Source organism: Danio rerio, chromosome 19 (assembly GCF_049306965.1).
Source record: "Danio rerio strain Tuebingen ecotype United States chromosome 19, GRCz12tu, whole genome shotgun sequence".
NCBI classification, from domain to species: domain Eukaryota; kingdom Metazoa; phylum Chordata; class Actinopteri; order Cypriniformes; family Danionidae; genus Danio; species Danio rerio.
The window spans coordinates 11688316-11708465 of record NC_133194.1 but is presented as its reverse complement, the minus strand read 5'-3'; the positions used below and the strand labels follow the sequence as shown (position 1 = coordinate 11708465).

The 20150-nt window shown below is 38.6% G+C and overlaps 2 protein-coding genes across 2 annotated transcripts; both read right to left on the bottom strand.

Moving 5' to 3' along the window:
• Positions 1–4018: 4018 nt before the first annotated feature.
• On the bottom strand, positions 4019–8042 carry si:dkey-211g8.8. The gene is made up of 5 exons (NM_001328257.1): positions 7386–8042; positions 7230–7296; positions 5306–5377; positions 5107–5176; positions 4019–5018 (listed from the first exon to the last, which is right to left on the bottom strand). The coding sequence occupies exon 5, from the start codon at positions 4953–4955 to the stop codon at positions 4179–4181; it is 777 nt and encodes a 258-aa protein (NP_001315186.1). The 5' UTR covers positions 4956–5018; positions 5107–5176; positions 5306–5377; positions 7230–7296; positions 7386–8042; the 3' UTR covers positions 4019–4178.
• Positions 8043–12758: 4716 nt separating this feature from the next.
• si:dkey-211g8.5 lies at positions 12759–18736 on the bottom strand. Its single transcript, XM_003200543.6, has 4 exons — positions 18615–18736; positions 16963–17002; positions 13806–13899; positions 12759–13697 (listed from the first exon to the last, which is right to left on the bottom strand). Exons 1-4 carry the CDS (start codon positions 18620–18622, stop codon positions 13573–13575), a joined length of 267 nt encoding a protein of 88 aa, XP_003200591.2. The 5' UTR covers positions 18623–18736; the 3' UTR covers positions 12759–13572.
• Between the last annotated feature and the right edge of the window lie 1414 nt (positions 18737–20150).

Genomic DNA, 20150 nt, shown 5'->3' with positions numbered 1-20150 from the left:
TCAAACCGTTTGAGGAAATCAATTGCGACAAACCATTTAAGTTAAAAAAACAATCCTAATGAGTACTGTGAACTTAATCCATTTAAGTAAATGAAGCAATTTGAGCACAGTAAAACCTAATAAATGAAGAGAACTCAAACCAACTGAGTACTGTAAAACCCAATAAGGCAACTCAAATCATTTGAGGAAACCCAGTGCTACAAACAATTTGAGTTAAAAAACTAATTTATATAAGTATTGTGAACTTTATTTAAGTTGAAGTAATGAGGTTTTTAATTAACTCATTACCTTTAACACTAAGTTCAAATGAGTAGAATTAACTTTCAGTCAACTTTGAGTTAACTACACTCATTTCAGTTGACAAAGTTGACTGTTGGCTCTTACAGTGAAGTTGTAAGCCTTTGGTGTCTCCAGAATTTGCCTGTAAAGTTTCAGCTCAAAATATCCATCAGATAATTTATTATATTATATCGAATCTGCCCATTTTTGGTGTCCGGCTTCAGAGAAGCTGTTTTTGTAGCCTGTGGCTTTAAATCCAAACGAGCTGCTTCTCCCCACCCACTGCTCCAACGTGCAAGCTGGATAAGTTGTCTGCATCTCATGCGTTTGGTCAGTTAAACAGCAGTCAGTGATAGTTCAAGTTCAAGTTCAATTTATTTATATAGCATGTTTCCAACTGCAACAAGGCTGCACAAAGTGCTTAGTGCAGTACTAACATTTACTGACACCATGTGGCAATGGTAATAAGAGCGGTTAAGAATTACATGGTGATATTACTGTCTTTATTACAAACATGCTCTGTTTTAAAAATGTTTAAAACTTATAAAACTAATTATAGTGTGCAGCTGATCACAGAGACTTGTAACATGTTTTAATCCCAGTTTCTTTGCAAAAAAAAATGAACATGCTCTGCGTATACATGTTATAGAGACATTCAATCAATTTGGTGGGCGGGGAAACTGCACTCCTACATCACCAAATCACTGGGATTTGGGACCTATTTTTAACGTCAACACTTATTGTGTTTCTTTCACTTCAATATGACTGTGGGCACACTATACAGTTGAAGTCAGAATTATTAGCCCCCGTTTATTTTTCCCCCAATTTCTGTTTAACGAAGAGAAGATTTTCTTCAACACATTTCTAAACATAATAGTTTTAATGACTCACTTCTAATAACTGATTTATTTTATCTTTGCCATGATGACAGTAAATAATATTTGACTAGATGTTTTTCAAGACACTTCTATACAGCTTAAAATGACATTTAAAGGCTTAAGTAGGTAGGTTTAATGAGGTTTATTAGGCAGGATAGGGTAATTAGGCAAGTCATTAAATAACGATGGTTTGTTCTGTAGACTGTTGACAAAAATTGCTTAAACTGGATAATAATTTTAACCTTGAAATGATATTTAAAAAATTTAAAACTGCTTTAATTCTAGCGGAAACAAAACAAATAAGACTTTCTCCAGAAGAAAAAATTTTATCAGACATACTGTGGAAATTTCCTTGCTCTGTTAAACATAATTTAGGAAATATTTAAAAAAGAAAAAAATTCAAAGGGTGGCTAATAATTCTAACTTCAACTGTACACACTGTACAATGCTTTTTAGAGTAAAACCATGGGTGTAAGTGGACCAAAAAAGTTTTTCAAATCAAAAATGGACAAAAATGGGGGTTGCTGAACAGTTTTAGGACAACATTGATGAAAGGCTTTGATACAATTTGATGAGGTGTTTCAATATTAAAACTTTTCAGAAACATTGTCCTAAAACTAAATCTCTAAAACTATCAAACTTTTTTGATCCACCTTAAATGTTGACCAATATGTGTGTGTGTATGTATGTATGTATATATATATATATATATATATATATATATATATATATATATATATATATATATATATACATATATATATATATATATATATACATATATACAGTTGAAGTCCCCCCCCCCCCCCCATTTATCTTTATTCCCCAATTCATGTCTAATGGAAATACGATTTTTTTTCAACACATTTATTAATACAATAGTTTTAACAACAATTTTCTAACAATATTTTCTAAATACTTTATTTTATCCTTGATCCATGATGACAGTAAATAATATTTTACTAGATATTTTCAAAAACGTAGCCCTATATACATTTTTGTGGAGCTGCAAATACTTCGCAGGAGCCATGTTTTTTTTTTGCAGTTTTTGTTTTCATGAATCCACCAGAGGCCGCTGTGTATGCTTTTTCAGATCTAAAATTTCTCTAAATTGGGAAATATTTGAAAAAAAATAAGGTTGCTAAAAAACACAGGATCACTGACAAAAAGTTTACACAGGCTGCGTCCGAAACCGCATATTTTCATACTATATAGTACACTAAAATCAGTATGCGAGCCGAGTAGAATGTCCGAATTCACAGAATTCGACAATCAGTATGCGAGAAGTTCCCAGATGACTTACTATTTCCGGCGAGATTCTGGAGTGCGCATTCCATGCACGCTGCGCTATCCCATAATGCCCTGCGATAGAACTCATGAATGGGAGTGAAGCGACGCAACTGACGCAGATAGGTCATGTGACCATGACAAAATGGCGGATGTAGTACGTCCGAATTCCATTCATACTTTTCACATTCACACTGCATAGAACGTACTTTTCTAACGGCCAAGTAGTATGTTTAAATTCAAATGCAGTACCTACTGAGTAGTAGGCGGTTTCGGACGCAGCCACAGACTTTAGTGCATTGACTTTAATTATTAATGCATCGGGTTTTCTTAAATACAAATACTTCAGCACCAGTACCTGGTTGACCTGACTAACAAGTAAACAGTGTTGTAAAAATGATTTTTACATTATAAATAAGCTTATTGAAATACTTTATTTTCAATGAAATGGCTTGAAGAACATTTGTTTATTGATTTCATGTTTGATCCATTTATCCGTTTCCATCCTCCTCTACTGCAGGGAGAAGTCTTTTATTCTGTAATGCAAATGTGGTATGCATTTATATAACAGAAATAACATTGCAATGTGTGATCACAACACTATTTCATTGGTCTTGAACTCTTTGCAAGTTTATTTCCATCCTAATGAAAGATGCAAAAACTGTATATGTATGCTTAGCAGTATCCTAATATTAAGTAAGAAAGAATTACCAAATAAAGTTGAAAAACAGTGTACTGATACTTTTTTCCTTCATGGTTCATACAGATTTCGTGATATATCATTATTCATTCCTTCATTCATTTTCTTTTCGGCTTAGTCCTTTTAATAATCTGGGGTAGCCACAGCAGAATGAACCGCCAACTTATCCAGCATATGTTTTATGCAGCGAATGCCCTTCCAGCTGCAATCCATCACTGGGAAACACCCATACACATGATAACAAATGTCGGTAACACTTCAGTTTTAGTCACAACTCATGGTAGTAACTACTATTACCTGCCTATTATTAATAAATTAACCGCTCATTAGTAGCTATAACGTATTATCTTATTCTGCATCCCTAGCCCTACCCAGTTTTTACCTTACTAACTAATAAACAGCAAATTATTAGCTTTTTTTAAAGCTAGTAGTGATATTTAAGGGTTTGTTAATACTGTGAATTGTGACCTAATGTGTTACCCAACTGTTTAATTAACAGTCATGACAATACATTTTATTTGTCATATCAAAATATTATTAGTCCTCTCATGCCTTCCAGTGACAACTCACAAAATGACAGACTCAGTATAGTCAATAAATAAAATTTATTTAAATATAAAAACTTATTTAATACAAAATTATATACATATTATATTATATATATTATATAAATATTATATATAAATATTATAAAAATAAATCAATAAATATATACAAATACAATGCATGTCTTTGGATTTGTGGGGGAAACCGGAGCACCCGGAGGAAACCCACGCGAACGCGGGGAGAACATGCAAACTCCACACAGAAATGCCAACTGACCCAGCCAAGGCTTGAAACAGCGACCTTCTTGCTGTGAGGCGACAGCACTACCTACTGCGCCACCGCGTCGCCCATAGTAAAAACAATGCAATATAAAAATAACATTATTATTATTATTATTATTATTATAAAGTCTCTCTTTGGGTGAAACTTCAAGGGTTGCTGCGTGTTCAGCTCCCATACCCCAGAAGCCTCTCCTTAAAAGAGCCTCCTTAAATTTCTGTTTCATAATTTTGCATTTTTAATTGCATTGAAACAGAAACGTGGAATAAAACTCCTCCACCTCTCATCATTTCCTTGGCAAAAAATAAAAGGTTGTTTTTTTCGATCCTTTTAACCTTTGCAGGGACATCATTGTTCTGATGTTTCCATGATCCTCCTCTTACCATGGGATGATGGTCACAAAAGTCATCCCATGATTTGTAATACAGCATCATGAGGATGTTGTGGAAAAGCATGTTAGGATACCTGATGACCTCCGAGAACAAAATGGCACATACTGCAATGGCATCCTGAGGGGTTTGTACAAGAGAATTAACTTTGTCATGGTTCCCCACCATGTAGTTCCAAATTGTTTCTGAATATTTTTTAGCAAATTTTTCTGATGGACTCAATGTTGCATAAGAAAGCTTTTTGTCTTGAAGACGTAACTCTTTGTCGTCTTCTTTGATTGGGCAACAGTACAGATCACTTGCTTGCAGCCGTACGGAGAATCTACCAACTGACAAGATGATATCCTGCTTTGAATGTTTTAGCCAAAATCCAATAAGAAAAGAAATTATTTGGACATAATGGTCAAAACAGCTTGGTCTGGTTGCTGCACTGTTGCTGAAGTCCAAGACATCTGTGCTATGCTTAGCAATGTTTATAATTATCTCAACAGCACACCCTTCCCAAGAAGCATGCACTTCAAAAGGTTGATCAGGCATGTTTGTGGTGACGTTCTTATTATTGGATCTTCCATCATACAAAAACCTCTTCTCCTTCATGTGCTCTGGCTCAAATGACAGAAGGACCTGTGGATTCCTTGCATTCGCCCCACAATCGCATTGCTAGAAATTCAAAAAGAGTTGCACAGTCATTTTTGACAATCATGTTGATTTAATGTAAATAGTAGGGCTAAATGCAGATCTAACTTACACTGTTCCATCTTTCCTTCTCACTTGAGCTGATATCAGGCTCTTTGTGGTCATCGGGCAATCTGAAGTCACTAAAATGTAAGCAAACTCTACTTAGTTTTCATGCATATGAAAGTGAGATTTGTATTTGGGTACTGTAGAATGACTTTTATTTTGACATGCACTACTTCTGAATTCAGAAATGTTTTGATATAGCCAACCTTTTTCTCAGTCTTTTCCCAGTTCTCAGAGTCAATGTTTCATCTTTAGGTGAGCAGGTACATAACTGCCTCCTGATTGAAAAAAAGCCAAACCAAATTGGTTCAGTTTTACAAAACAGGCAAAAATCTACACCATGCAGTTCAAAATATGCATAATTACAAACAAATGTGGAATTAACCAAATAATTTTATATATTTACAAATATATTCAAAAGTTTAGGTATAAACTTATTGTGCTTGAAATAATAACTACGTAAATAAGTCATTTAGAACATACAATATGAGCCAAAACATTATGACCAGTCACAGGTAAAGTGTATAACACTGATCATCTAAAAAATCATTCAGGACGATAGACAGTAAACAAACAACTAGCATGTTTGATGCAGAAGCAATAGACAGGAATAAAGATCTTGAGTGTTGGTTCAATCTGCTGTGGAAACCCCTGATAAATAAAAGACTCACACTAGGTACAGTTGGCTTGAACCGTGCTCGAGCAAGCTGGTCTTCCCTCCCCTGTTCCCTATCATTCTGCTTTCGAACTACAAGCGTTTTGCCACACCTCTTCCAACCGGGCCAGAGCCAGCCAACTGGATCGTGCCTGGGCCTGATTCAGAGCACTCACACTTGTCAAACGAACCGGGAAACAAGCCCGTCCATTGTTTGGATAGCCTAGTGTAAGTGCTCCCTAAGCTAAAGAACCATGAATGAATGAATGAATTGAAGAAAGATATTCAGTGATAAGGGAAAAGATGTTATGTCAAGGGGACTGGTTCAGAGTTTCTTTGAAAAGGCCCTGTGCACAGGTTACTGCTCTGGGCCTTCTTGGTTAAGATTCCATATTTAGTTCTGGGGGTCTCCCTCTGCGAAAATAGTATCTCTTAATGCACCAAAGGCTCATTGATGCATGAGGACTAAAGGCTAATTTAAGGCTGATTTATACTTCTGCATCAAGTTCACACATATGCTCTGGTGCAGCCTTTGCGTGGTCACATAGCCCTCTTCGTGGCTGTTGCCGACGCTGATGCAACTGCACGTCACAACAACACAAAGTGCAAGCTCTGTGATTGGTCGGCTTGGTATCCCTGACAAGTGTTCGCGGGACCGAGAGTTGCACAAACTTGTTATGCCCCATTCACACAGGGATTCAGCGTCAGAACCGCACACATAAGTGTATGCATGGCTACGCGCAAGGCAAGCGATGTGGGTCATGCCGATCACTTGACACAGAAGTATAAATCAGCTTTTAGCCAACAGAAAGTTTACCAGCACAAAATACTATAATATGATGGGGATAGGAAACATCAGTTCCAACCAGGGTCCAGACATTCGGGGATTAGCCCAAATGTAGTTGTTCATCTCTTGCTTCTCAAGTGAAAGGGCCATAAAATGTACCCTTGTTGGTTCTGTGAGTTAGATAAATACCAATTTATTTGTGTTTATAAATATTTTTTAAATATCTATATATTTTGCTGGAGTGCTGCGAACTATAGCAATCTTTTATGTGGGTTTTAAGCAACCGACAAACTCTTAACTTGTAGGTAGGCTTGCTACAACCTTACTTTTCAAATCTTGTCTCGGATGCATCAAGTTCTGAAAATGCAGGTTTACATACAGTCGGTTAGTCAAATGCCTCAATACAGAGATAGAACTTGTGCACTGGACCTGTAGACATGTATTTAGCAAAAAATATGCAGAATACCACCTACCCCCTTTCCCCCACCCCCGCCCCCATGTGAATACCATCACTCCTCCCTTGTTTTCAAAGGTTTTCAAAATCACTGCCTTAATTTCAAAATAAGAGAGAAATGCAGCTGATATTGTTATATTAATCTCGTGGGAAGGCAATATTGAACTGTTTTGTAACTTTTGTAGTCTAACTGATTGCTGTTTAAACAAACAGAGTGATGTAAAATAAACCTACTTTGGTGACTTGAAAGATGACAAATCTGACTCTTCTTTGCCAGAAAGCAACCTGATATCACCAACATCTGTTGAACAAGTGAACAAGTAATTAATGTCCAGATGGAATTGACATTTAGAGTAGTGAAACTGATATTTTTAAAAAATAACAATATACCTCTTTTGTTCTGTCCTGTGGTGTAATGCTCATTCAGGTTGTTCTCAGAAGCAAACACTTCTTCTGAATTACAGCACTTGTGTTTTTGACACACCTGAGATTTGGAGTAGAGATGAGACAAACGTAAATTCTAGAGAAAAGTTAATATTCCAATTCAATTAAAAACAAACTTACTTGTAGGCTTTCAGCAGAGGAGCTATCAACTGGCACCCCATTTTCAGGAGGAGTCTTCACTTCCCTGATGATGCTGGTAAATAATTCATGGTAACGAATATCTGAAAATTGTCTTTTTTTTTTAAATGCTCGAAGTCACAATTGCACGCTGTACTTACTCAGAAATGGAGGCTTTTGTTTGGTCTTTTTGGTTTGGCATGCAAAACGCTGAGGATGATGTGGAGGCTTTGGCAGGTGTGCTTTGCGTCGAGGTCACTTCACTGCATGTTCTTAAGAACAAGGAGAAAACTGTTCAGAGCCCATGCTGACACGATCTCCAGTTTAACTTAAGATGCTGAAGGAATCTATCAAGTAAAGAATCTGAATGACGATGCTTATTTCATAAGGCTTTACTTCCTTCTTTTTAAATCAGGAGAAATTTCCTAAATTTTTTTGAATGGAAGCTTTGGGTTACATGTAACCATACTTTTGCCAAAGAAGACAGATCTTGACAGATCTTGAAAAAGAAAATATGCCATGTTGTGACAACAATGCACCCAGCAGGCACGTCATTTGAAGTCAATATTAGGTTAGATTTAGGTCGTGATGTCGAAATTCACATGTCCAGAATTTAAAATTCAATGTCCAAAATTCACTAACTAGCCAGGGTCCAATAACGTCATAATGTCAAATGATGTTGATATTTGGTTGATTATAGGTTGTGTCGGAACGTGATCAAAATCCTACTCATGTTTGCTGCCTGCCTTTAAAGGACAGCAAGACCTGGCAACAGGGCTTCCTTCTCACTCCACTGTTATGCTGGCATCACCAATACTCCTGTCTTCAGTTCATCAGTGCACTACAACACAGTTACGGCATAGAATAGCTGCCTACAGTTCTTCAGCTCACGAGATGGTGGCCACCAGTCCATCCGCTCACAAAACGGCTTAGTTTACCTGCTCACAAGATGGTAAGCAACAATCTACCATTGGTTCAGTAAATGGTTTCTTGTTCTGAGTCTTGCCGTGTCACAGTTTCTGCCCAGTTTCCTGTTCCTGAATCACCATTACCTGACCCACAAGAATGGCCTCCACCACCTAAGTTGCCAGAGCTGCTGCCACCACCAGAGCTGTTACTGCCAGAGCTGCCATTACCATTACCACCAGAGCTGCCAGATCCTCTGTCACTGTCGAATTCTTAAGAGCTGCCAGATCCTCTGTCGCTGTCAGAGCTGCTAGATATTTTAGAACTGCCAGATCCTTCAGAGCTGCCAGATCTTCCATCACTGTCAGAGCTGCCAGATCTTCCATCACTGTCAGAGCTGCCAGATCCTTAAGAGCTGCCAGATCCTCCAGAGCTGTCAGAGCTGTCAGATCCTTTAGAGCTGCCAGAACCTCCAGAGCTGCCAGATCCTTTAAAGCTGCCAGATCCTCTAGAGCTGTCAGATCCTCCATCACTGTCAGAGCTGCCAGATCCTCCAGACCTGCCAGATCCTCCAGAGATGTCAGAGCTGCCAGATCCTTTAGAGCTGCCAGGTCCTCCAGAGTTGCCAGAGCTGACAGATTCTCCAGGGGAGCCACATCCTACCGAATTTCATGAAAGGCCAGAGCCGCGACCTGAGTTCCACGAAAGGCCAAAGCTTTTATCTAAGTCCCACGAATGTCAGAGCTGTCAGATCCTTTAGAGCTGCCAGAACCTCCAGAGCTGCCAGATCCTTTAAAGCTGCCAGATCCTCTAGAGCTGCCAGATCCTCCATCACTGTCAGAGCTGCCAGATCCTCCAGACCTGCCAGATCCTCCAGAGATGTCAGAGCTGCCAGATCCTTTAGAGCTGCCAGGTCCTCCAGAGTTGCCAGAGCTGACAGATTCTCCAGGGGAGCCACATCCTACCGAATTTCATGAAAGGCCAGAGCCGCGACCTGAGTTCCACGAAAGGCCAAAGCTTTTATCTAAGTCCCACGAATGTCAGAGCTGTCAGATCCTTTAGAGCTGCCAGAACCTCCAGAGCTGCCAGATCCTTTAAAGCTGCCAGATCCTCTAGAGCTGCCAGATCCTCCATCACTGTCAGAGCTGCCAGATCCTCCAGACCTGCCAGATCCTCCAGAGATGTCAGAGCTGCCAGATCCTTTAGAGCTGCCAGGTCCTCCAGAGTTGCCAGAGCTGACAGATTCTCCAGGGGAGCCACATCCTACCGAATTTCATGAAAGGCCAGAGCCGCGACCTGAGTTCCACGAAAGGCCAAAGCTTTTATCTAAGTCCCACGAATGGCAGCTAGAGCTGTTCTGACTTCCCAGAACTGCAAGTACCTTCTGAACCAGGGCCTCCAGACCCACTGGGGTTATATGAACTGCTGGTGCGTTGTGAACCAAAGCCTCCTGACCTAATGGGGTTAAATGAACTGCCAGTGCCTACTGAGCCAAAGCCTCCTGAACCACTTGGGATAAAAGAGCTGCCAGATCCTCCATCACTGTCAGAGCTACCAGATCCTTTAGAACTGCCGGATCCTCCAGAGCTGCCAGATCTTCCGTCACTGTCAGAGCTGCCAGATCCTTAAGAGCTGCCAGATCCTCCAGAGCTGTCAGATCCTTTAGAGCTGCCAGATCCTCCATCACTGTCAGAGCTGCCAGATCCTTTGAAACTGCCAGATCATCTAGAGCTGCCAGATCCTCCAGATCTACCAGATCCTCTAGAGCTGTCAGAGCTGCCAGATCCTTTAGAGCTGCCAGGTTCTCCAGAGTTGCCAGAGCTGACAGATTCTCCAGGGGAGCCAGATCCTACCGAATTTCATGAAAGGCCAGAGCTGCCACCTGAGTTCCACGAAAGGCCAGAGCCTCCACCTAAGTCCCACGAATGGCAGCTAGAGCTGTTTGACTTCCCAGAACTGCAAGTACCTTCTGAAGCAGGGCCTCCAGACCCACTGGGGTTATATGAACTGCTGATGCATTGTGAGCCAAAGCCTCCTGACCTAATGGGGTTAAATGAACTGCTAGTGCCTACTGAGCCAAAGCCTCCTGAACCACTTGGGTTAAATGAGCTGCCAGATCCTCCGTTACTGTCAGAGCTGCCAGATCCTTTAGAACTGCCAGATCCTCCAGAGCTGCAAGATCTTCAGTCACTGTCAGAGCTGCCAGATCCTTAAGAACTGCCAGATCTTCTGTCACTGTCAGATCTGTCAGATCCTTTAGAGCTGCCAGAACCTCCAGAGCTGCCAGATCCTCCATCACTGTCAGAGCTGCCAAATCATTTGAAACTGCCAGATCCTCTAGAGCTGCCAGGTCCTCCATCACTGTCAGAGCTGCCAGATCCTCCAAACCTGCCAGATCTTCCAAAGCTGTCAGAGCTGCCAGATCCTTTAGAGCTGCCAGGTTCTCCAGAGCTACCAGATTCTCCAGGGGAGCCAGATCCTACCAAATTTCATGAAAGGCCAGAGCCTCCACCTAAGTCCTACGTATGGCAGCCAGAAAAAGTTTCCTGACCCACTGGGGTTTTATGAACTGCCAGTGCCTCCTGAGCGAAAGCCTCCTGACCCACTGGGGTTAAATGAACTGCCAGTGCCTCCTGAACCAAAGCCTCCTGACCCGCTGGGGTTAAAGGAACTGCCAGTGTCTCCTGAACCCATGGCTCCTGATCCATTGGGGTTAGCTGAACTGCCAGTGCTCCTTGACCCATTGTCATTAGCTGAACTGCCAGTGCTTCCTGAACCAAGCATCTGACTAATTGGTGAACCTGTTTTTAAGGTTAAGGAATGAAGACTATGCTTTATACCCATAGTATAAAGCATACTGGGGGTATCCGCTGACCTAATGCTGTTTGCAAATTACTAAAAATCCTCCAATGTTCATGATTCCCTAAGCTCTTGTTATTAGAGAATAAAAATGGCTTATTTCAGTGGTGTTTTTGATGATGTGGCTCAATTTTTGAAGTTCCATTGCAGCATGGGCTACTAAAACACCATATGAAAGCATTGTCCTCCAAATTCAGCTTTCATCAATCTCTGAAATGGTGGTCACACTTACTTTGCTGCAGACTTTTTCCGATGTGTAGACGCATCTTCGGACTGCTTTTTTTGATTGCGCAGTAAAACCGATGCGTCCGCTACAGTTCATATGGTGAAAGGAAAAAAAGCTTTTTTGTTAAAAAAAATACTCAGGTCATTTTGTTGGAGTTTTTTTATTGCTTTTTAGTTTAAAAGGTGGTTCCATTACAATCGCTGGCCTAAAGAATACAAGTTAAGGTTTGAACAAAGTGCCACCAGAAAGTTCACTTTAAATACATTAAGTGCTCAAAGTAGAGACATGTTTACGTGTGAACCTACTGGTTTATTGACAGACTTCCTTTTGACAGGACAGATCCTAATATTCCTACATAATTGAAAACAGTAATTTCCAATACAGCATACAGGTAAGTACCATCCCACTTCAAGCACTGCAAATCTTAACATGGTTCGATAAGTATTCTTTAACCATTTAGCCTGACAATTCTGACAAACTGTTTGAAGGTCTGAGTTATAGCGATGACACCTCCACGAACTGCATTGAATGCTTTTGCTTTGATTCTCACATTCTCACATCCGGATCTTTGAGGGTGTTTTTGCGCATCTTTAAATCCCTTAGGAACCTCTGGGACAGTAGTGACGTGAAGAAGGTTTTGACATAAGTGGTAGCCTTGACTGTGTTCCAGTCTTCTGACTGGTGAAATGTGGCTTTGAAATGTCAGGTGCCAAGTTTACCTGGCTATGAATACCAATCAAACCATTTCAATTTGTATTTCAAAACTCTTTTTTTGTATTTTATTTTACATTTCTTTTTATTTTATATTAATGAAATTATTAATTAGTAATTAGCATTGCAATACATGCATGTTACAACAGGTAAATAGAAAATTAAATGTATGTTTTAAAGAATGATGACTCTTTGGGGGCACTTGTCATTTTATCATAATGCATTTGACTGCCAAAATTGTAAAACTTTTTTTTAAAACATGTATACATACATACACACACACACACACACACTGTTTCACATTCAGCAGCCAAAAAGACATCACCTACATGAAAAAAATTCACTAGAAATGGCTTGGTCTTTTTTTTTTAACTCATTGGGAATACTAGCCTGTGGGTTATTTCAGGCTACAGAAAATGGCTATTTTTCTCTTGACATTAATATGTATATGTTGTAAAAAAAAATAAATGAGTGAAAAGAAGAGAAGAACCCAGTCCAGGAGACTCGAAACAAGCAGAATTCCTTTATTGAGACGTGTTGGTTAATCTGCAGTCATACAGCGTCTTCAAGATGTCCAAATGTGTCTGCAAGAGCCTACTAGAGGTCCGCAGTCTGCAAGTTCTTTCACAAGTCTCTCACAAGTCTCACACAAGTCTGAATTAGTCTGAATTAAGACAAAGATTTCATGGCTATATTGTGTTCTTAGGAGGAGGGGATATGGCTAAACAAAGCATGCAAATTAAGGGTTGTGGTCGGCAGGGTAAACTGCTTCTCAGGTCTAATCTCATCATGTTCTGGAGACAGAAACCGCCTGACCATTTGATCGAAAAGAGAAAACAATAGACACCCCATGCTGTGAAACTGACAATTTGCATTACTTTGGCTTAGCCTGTAATCAGAAAGATAAAGGTTAAATGTCCCTCCTAGCTGGGATGTTAATGAAATTATATAATTAAAAACCAAAGAATATAACTTTTTAGTTATATGTAGATTATTGTTAATTTGAAATTAGATGATAGAAATTTATATTTCCACATATATAATGATTGACTCATAATGAAGAATGGGTGTTGTTGAATAGTTAAGGACAATGCTGATAAAATGGTTCGATCCACTTAAATGTGGACAACTATATATATATAGTTATTCTTTAATTGTATTGCAACAAAAACAATAAACTGTTGTATTGAAGTAACCCAAATTTTGATCTCAATTAATCTGGATATTTAAGACCACCATTTCTAGAGAGCCAATGTGGAACCACCCTTGAAACCACTCTTACACAGTACAACACATAAAGTGCAAATATAGCATTCAAACAGATGAGAATCTAATGAAAAACAAACCCATTGCTTTGCTCTCTGCACTTCTACGTCTCTTGTGCCCATCCTTAGACGAACACTGGATTTCATAAGTAGTGTTCATATCCAAATGTTCTTCTGTTAAAAAAACGCTTAATATAAGCAGTGTATGTTTTTCTGCTTTATTAAGATGTCTTCTTAGCTATTGTAGCTTTTATTGAGCAGCCTGTAAGGGAACATTTTTACCTGGCAGTCCTGATGGTGTGACTGATTCAGTGGTCCGGCATGCCTTGCTCTTTCTTTCATCCCTGATGAAAGATTTCTTGCCTCTTCGAGGTTGCTGCACACACAGGATTGAGTCAAGATAGCAGGAATTTTATTTTATTTTTTATCTAAACACCTAAATTAGCACAAAAATACATTTGAGCTGTTTCTGGAATTAATTCGATTTCGGTTTTTATTTAATTTAATAACTAAATTTATACATTCAAGTTCTGTTACAATTTTTAAAAGTTAAGTTTGAATTTGAAGAGATTTACATTATGTAGATTTTTTCATTAAAATATAAAAAAACAACTAGAACAGTTAAACAGTTAGATCCATAAATATTTGGACATCAACATAATTGTAACATTTTTGGCTCTATACAGTAACACAATGGATTTAAAATGAAACAAAGATGTGCTTTAACTGCAGACTGTCAACTTTAATTTGAGGGTTTTTACATCCTAATCAGGTGAACGCTATTGGAATTACAACAGTTTGCATATGTACCTCCCACTTGTTAAGGGTCCAAATGTAATTAGGCAGAAAAATAATCTTATATCAAAATTTCACTTCTTAATTCTTGGTTGCAAATCCTTTGCAGTCAATTACAGCCTAAAGTCTGAAACGCATAGACGTCACCAGACGCTGGGTTTCATTCCTGATGATGCTGTGCCAGGCCTCTACTGCAACTGTCTTCAGCTCCTGCTTGTTCTTGGGGCATTTTCCCTTCAGTTTTGTTTTCAGCAAGTGAAATACATGCTCAAATGGATTCAGGTCAGGTGACTAACTTAGCCATTGTAAAAAATTCCACTTCTTTACCTTACCTTCAAAAACTCATTGGGTGCTTTTGCTGTTTGCTTTGATGGCTTTCAGCTTTACTCTGACTCATACTACCATAATAATAAGCATTAAAGAGCCCATATTATGGGTTTTTGAAAATTCCCCTCCATGTAGTGTGTAACACAGCTCTAAGTGAAGTGAAGTATCCAGCTAAGGCTTAAATCTGTAAGAATACAGTGTTTAAAACGGTTGATTCATCTATAAAAGAGTCGACTCATAGTGCTTCAAACGAGTCGCCTTGATACCGATTCATTAGGTGTTTCGCCATGACGTATGAACGAAACCAAGTTATTCACGTGCACGCGCAAACCCGGAATATTTCAAACCTGAGGCCCCGCCCTCTGACGCAGAAACCCAGACACACACACACACACACACGCACACAAACATGCCGGTCGATTGAAGTCACACTGCAGATGGACATTATCGATTCTCTACCCAGAGATGAAACCTCAGCATTATAACCAAGCAGTTGGAAACTTCTGGAAACTACAGGCTACAAAGAATACTTCATCTGAGTTTGTTAAAGGAAGGATCAGTAAAGAGTAACTTACTAAAGACGTCAGGATGAGTTTCTTCCTCCATTTCTCAAGTGTAAGTATGTGCGATTAAAGTTGCCTCGTTGACTCTAGCTTGCAAATGTATTTAGTTGTGATTTGTTACTTGTAACCGCGTGTACTGTATCAGGTTAACTGGCTATATTCTCTTATCGCGTGCAAAGTCACGTTAAAAACGCGACGCGTGCTGTTTGTTTACGGAGTTCCGTGGCAGAGGTCTGCATTCCCGCGGCTGTCCCCGCACCAGATTTCTGCGCGGGAATAAATTTCCGAATCAATCGCGGGAGCGGTCGGTAACAGGTTTAATTTGGGACGGGAGTGGGCTTTCTAGCAATATCGTGGATATTGCTATGCGAATGAGACAGAGCTTTGCCTGCCTGTGTGTCTGCTTGGCGCTTGTGTGTATGTGTTAGTGCGCGCGTATGAGAGAGAGAGAGAGCTCTGTCTGGCTGTCTCTGGACTGTTTAGCTGGGTGATTTTCGGTTATGTTCTCCCCCGCTCTTTAGCGGGATCGGGCGCGGCGGGCAGAAAACGGGGCGGTTCGGGCACCGGGACAAGAAATTCTAAATATAAGCGGGAGCGGTCGGGTTCAGGCTAAAACCTGGAGGGTGCGGGCGGAAGCGGGAGCGTTGTCGTCCAGAGGTGTGTGTGTGTTTGTGTGTGTGTGTGTGTGGCAGCTAAAATCCACGCCTACACTATGGAGCGCGTATGAACTGTGATTACTTTTATATTGCTGATTAGCTATTGGGCATTTCATTCTCTGACTGAAGGCAGTCAACCAATCGTGACAGACTGTCATCGGTCCAATCAGCGCAGATTAGCTTCGCGCTAAGGAGGGGTTTGGGAACAAATGAATCACTGGACGATTCATACAGGAGTCGCTGGGATAATTAGGTAAAAATAAATGCAGATTATAAGACCATGAAAGTGTTTTTTGACTTTGCATGCATATTAGACTGTTGTTGGAGACCCTTACAACCAAGATATGACCCTATTTCATGTATAATATGGGCTCTTTAACAATTTTAGCTCATCAGTGAAAATGATTTCTGCAGGACTCCTGTTCCACACTCTCAACGACATCAAAATACAACAATTTAAAATAAAATAAGGATTAACTAAAATCAATCAAACATACCAAACACGCTCTGACATTTATTTATTTTTATTGTTTTGGGAAGAGGAAATTCTACACATGTGATTGTAACAACCAGCAGCATTTTGACATTTTTTGTTTCATCAGGAACGCGTCCCAGACCACCTTCAACAATCCAAGTGAGATCCATCTTGAATGTGTTTCGGGGGGCATTTACAACTGTCCTTTTAGCTGTAGCGATCCAGTCAGGAAAAAAATGGGTGTAAACAGCCTCTATATGTCTATTTCAGTTTGTTGTCTTGTGTTAATTTTTGATAGTGTGTTCCCTGTTTAATAAAACTACTTTGTTCTAATTCCTCATCATGTGTTTAGGATAAGATATAAGAATATGTACACAGCATTTATTACAAGCATTAATTCTTTTTTTCAAGAGAGAAATCAACTTAATTTAGAAAGGAAATGTTGTAATTCAGGTAAGAATGCAATTATTCTTTTTCATAAAACACATATACTTCTACAAAATACTTTATTTAATTTATATGTGTGTGTGTGTGTGTGTGTGTGTGTGTGTGTGTGTGTGTGTGCGTGCGTGCGTGCATGCATGTGTGTGTGTGTGTGTGTTACAAAAAGTTTAAAAGCCTACCATCTTTTCAGCCTTTGGAAAATATCGTCGTTTACTGTGTCTGTAAAAAGAGGTCAAGCTGGTCAGTTTAAAGAGCTATTTTAATGCTTTACTAGGCTATTATTATAACCAGGCAAGTTAGAGTAAATAGGCAAGTTGTAAACAATGGCTTTTTCAAAACCAATCAAAAAATATATAAAAGATGCCAATAATATTTACAGTTTTTTACGATTGCCTAAGCACAATTTTGAAATTAAGGCCCATTTTGTCAAAACACTACACACAATTTACACATCGACACACAAACAGCAGAACACATCAGATCTTTTCTCAAATGAAACACTTCATTCAAAACCTTACAACCATATAACAAACCACATTTTTAACACCGTACGGAACACACACTCGCTTCATTCAATATAAATCTGTTTGCTTCATTTACACAATGCTGATCTCAATCTTAAACACTCGTATCATTTCTAACTGACCAGAACTGATTTAATCAGAGTTTGATAGGCATTGCTATGAAGTACATGAACATACTGTATTCACCAAACAGTGATAGACTGATAGCTAAATATTGCCCTATCCTAAACCAAACTAAACCATACAACAAATGTAAAGCGTGTTTATTCCCATTCCCTTTTTCCAGTTTACCAATCTTCCTCCTTTTCGTACTTCATCTTCCATACTGCGACATTGCCTTCCATATTTATTGAAGATTAATATTTATAGCTCCTGTACAACATTTATTGAAGACTAATAGTTTTTACCTATTGCTTTTTTATTGTGGTTACAGCTAATTGGTGTGTCTACAATTTTACAGCAGTGTGTATGCACACCTGATGGCTGTGTTTAACCTTAGCACTCGTAAAAGAAACTGTAAAATTCTTTTAAAAAATGACTGATTTCTAATATATGTGACAGAAAAATTCTCATATTCTAGGCTTAAATTACTTCTGTCTCTAGTCCACTCCTTCAAAACCTACCAGTTCCATATATATATATATATATATATATATATATATATATATATATATATATATATATATATATATATATATATATATATAAGACTTATAAATAAGTCTTCTGTAAATTAATGTATAACAGCTAGGTCAAAAATCTGAAGATGTCAACGACAAAAAAAAAAAAAAACTCTTTGTCTCCGCTACTTCCTGCAAAGAAAATCAAGCTACTACATTCCTTGGGATTTTTATTTTTATTTTTTGTATTTATACTGTTATTTTATTTTTAATTGTAAATATGTACAAACTTAGTACAAGAGAATACATCTCACAACAATTATGAACAAAGTAAAAAATGAGAGAAATTATTTTATTCATACAGTCAAAGTTTAAACAGATGCCAGGGGTAAAATAAATAAATAAATAATAATAAAAACATTTATTTATTTAAATGAAATTTACACATGCTTCATGTTGTTTCTGTTACATAGTGTAGTTAATCTCCTTTATGAAATGTTCACAATTTGACTTAGCTTTGGCCCATTTGGCCATTTCTTGACTCGAATATGGTATTTCCCCTTGAGAATTTTTAAAAATGTTTTACTATGTTTACCAATTACCAAAGATATGCTAGTTAACAATTTTGTACATATATTGTAAATCAGCATAATATTTAGATAATGCCAATAGCAGCCGACGACTTACCTGTTCATCGCTTGTTCTGTATTATGAGCGCTGAAACCCCGCCTTTAAGAAATCTTTACTGTCTGTCGTAAGTGATTTACATACTGTTTGGACCTATCAATACGCTCTCCACGTCACATCCTGACAAAATGAATGCTTTCGTCACTTCTTGATAGCGATGCTGAAACGAAAGTAAGCCTTCAGAATTACATACAATGCATAAGTTTTATTTCTCGATAAAAGAAACTTTGCCCAGAGGAATGAGAGTGGAAGTGTGGAAATGACGGAAATTCTGGCTTTCTATATATGGGCAATGCGTCCGGATCTCAAATTAAAGTTACTTTCCTTTGTTGTTTAGGCTATATAGGTGTATATGAAAGGCTTTATTGTCAAATCAGCTTGTCTTTAGCTGTCACATTTGACTTTCTCTTTAATGAAGTACTCATATTCAAACACTTCCATAACTCAAATTTCTAGGCTAATATTTTGAAGTAATTAATTTATTCATTTGGATTTATTTATTCATTTGGTGTATGTGTGTAGAAGATGATGTTTATAATATGGTCTAAATACCCTTTATTAAAACCAAATGAAGAACAGGCCGTTGTATTGATCAGGAATATAGTCAAGAACTAACTTTTGCTGCTTGTTCAAACAACTTATTAGCTAAAACTGCACAATTCTTAAGATTTTTTGGGGGACAACTTAATTGTTTTATGTCCAATCCACTTAAATTTGCAAAACTTATGAAATTAACTTAATCAGTTTGTGTCAGGACAACGTGAAATAATTGTGGAACCCTGAATTTTTTACAGTGTATAAATATATAATATACACTCACTGGCCACTTTATTAGGTACACCTTACTAGTACAGGGTTGGACCCTGTTTTTCCTTCAAAACTGCCTTAATCCTTTGTGGCATAGATTCAACAAGGTACTCGAAATATTCCTCAGAGATTTTGGTTCATATTGACATGATAATATCAAGCAGTTGCTGGAGATTTGTCAGATGCACATCCATGAAGATCAAAAGATGGGTACACTGTGGTAATAAAGGGATGGACATGGTCAGCAGGTAGGCTGTGCCATTGCCACGATGCTTAATTGGTACTAATGAGCGCAAAGTGTGCCAAGAAAATATCCTCCACACCATTACACCACCACCAGCAGCCTGAACCGTTGATACAAGGTAGGATGGATTCATGCTTTCATGTTGTTGATACCAAATTCTCACCCTACCATCCAAATGTTGCAGCAGAAATCAAGACTCATCAGACCAGGCTACGTTTTTCCCAATCTTCTTATGTCCAATTTTGGTGAGCCTGTGCGAACTGTAGCCTCAGTTTCCTGTTCTTAGCTGACAGGAGTGGCACCCGGTGTGGTCTTCTGCTGCTATAGCCCATTCGCCTCAAGCTTAAACGTGTTGCGCATTCAGAGATGTTTTTCTGCATACCTGCTGGCATGTGATTGGCTGAGTTTGACAGGTGTTCCTAATAAAGTATTAAATATGCCTATTAGAGATTTATGCTGACTGCAGGCCTATTGCATTAATAAGG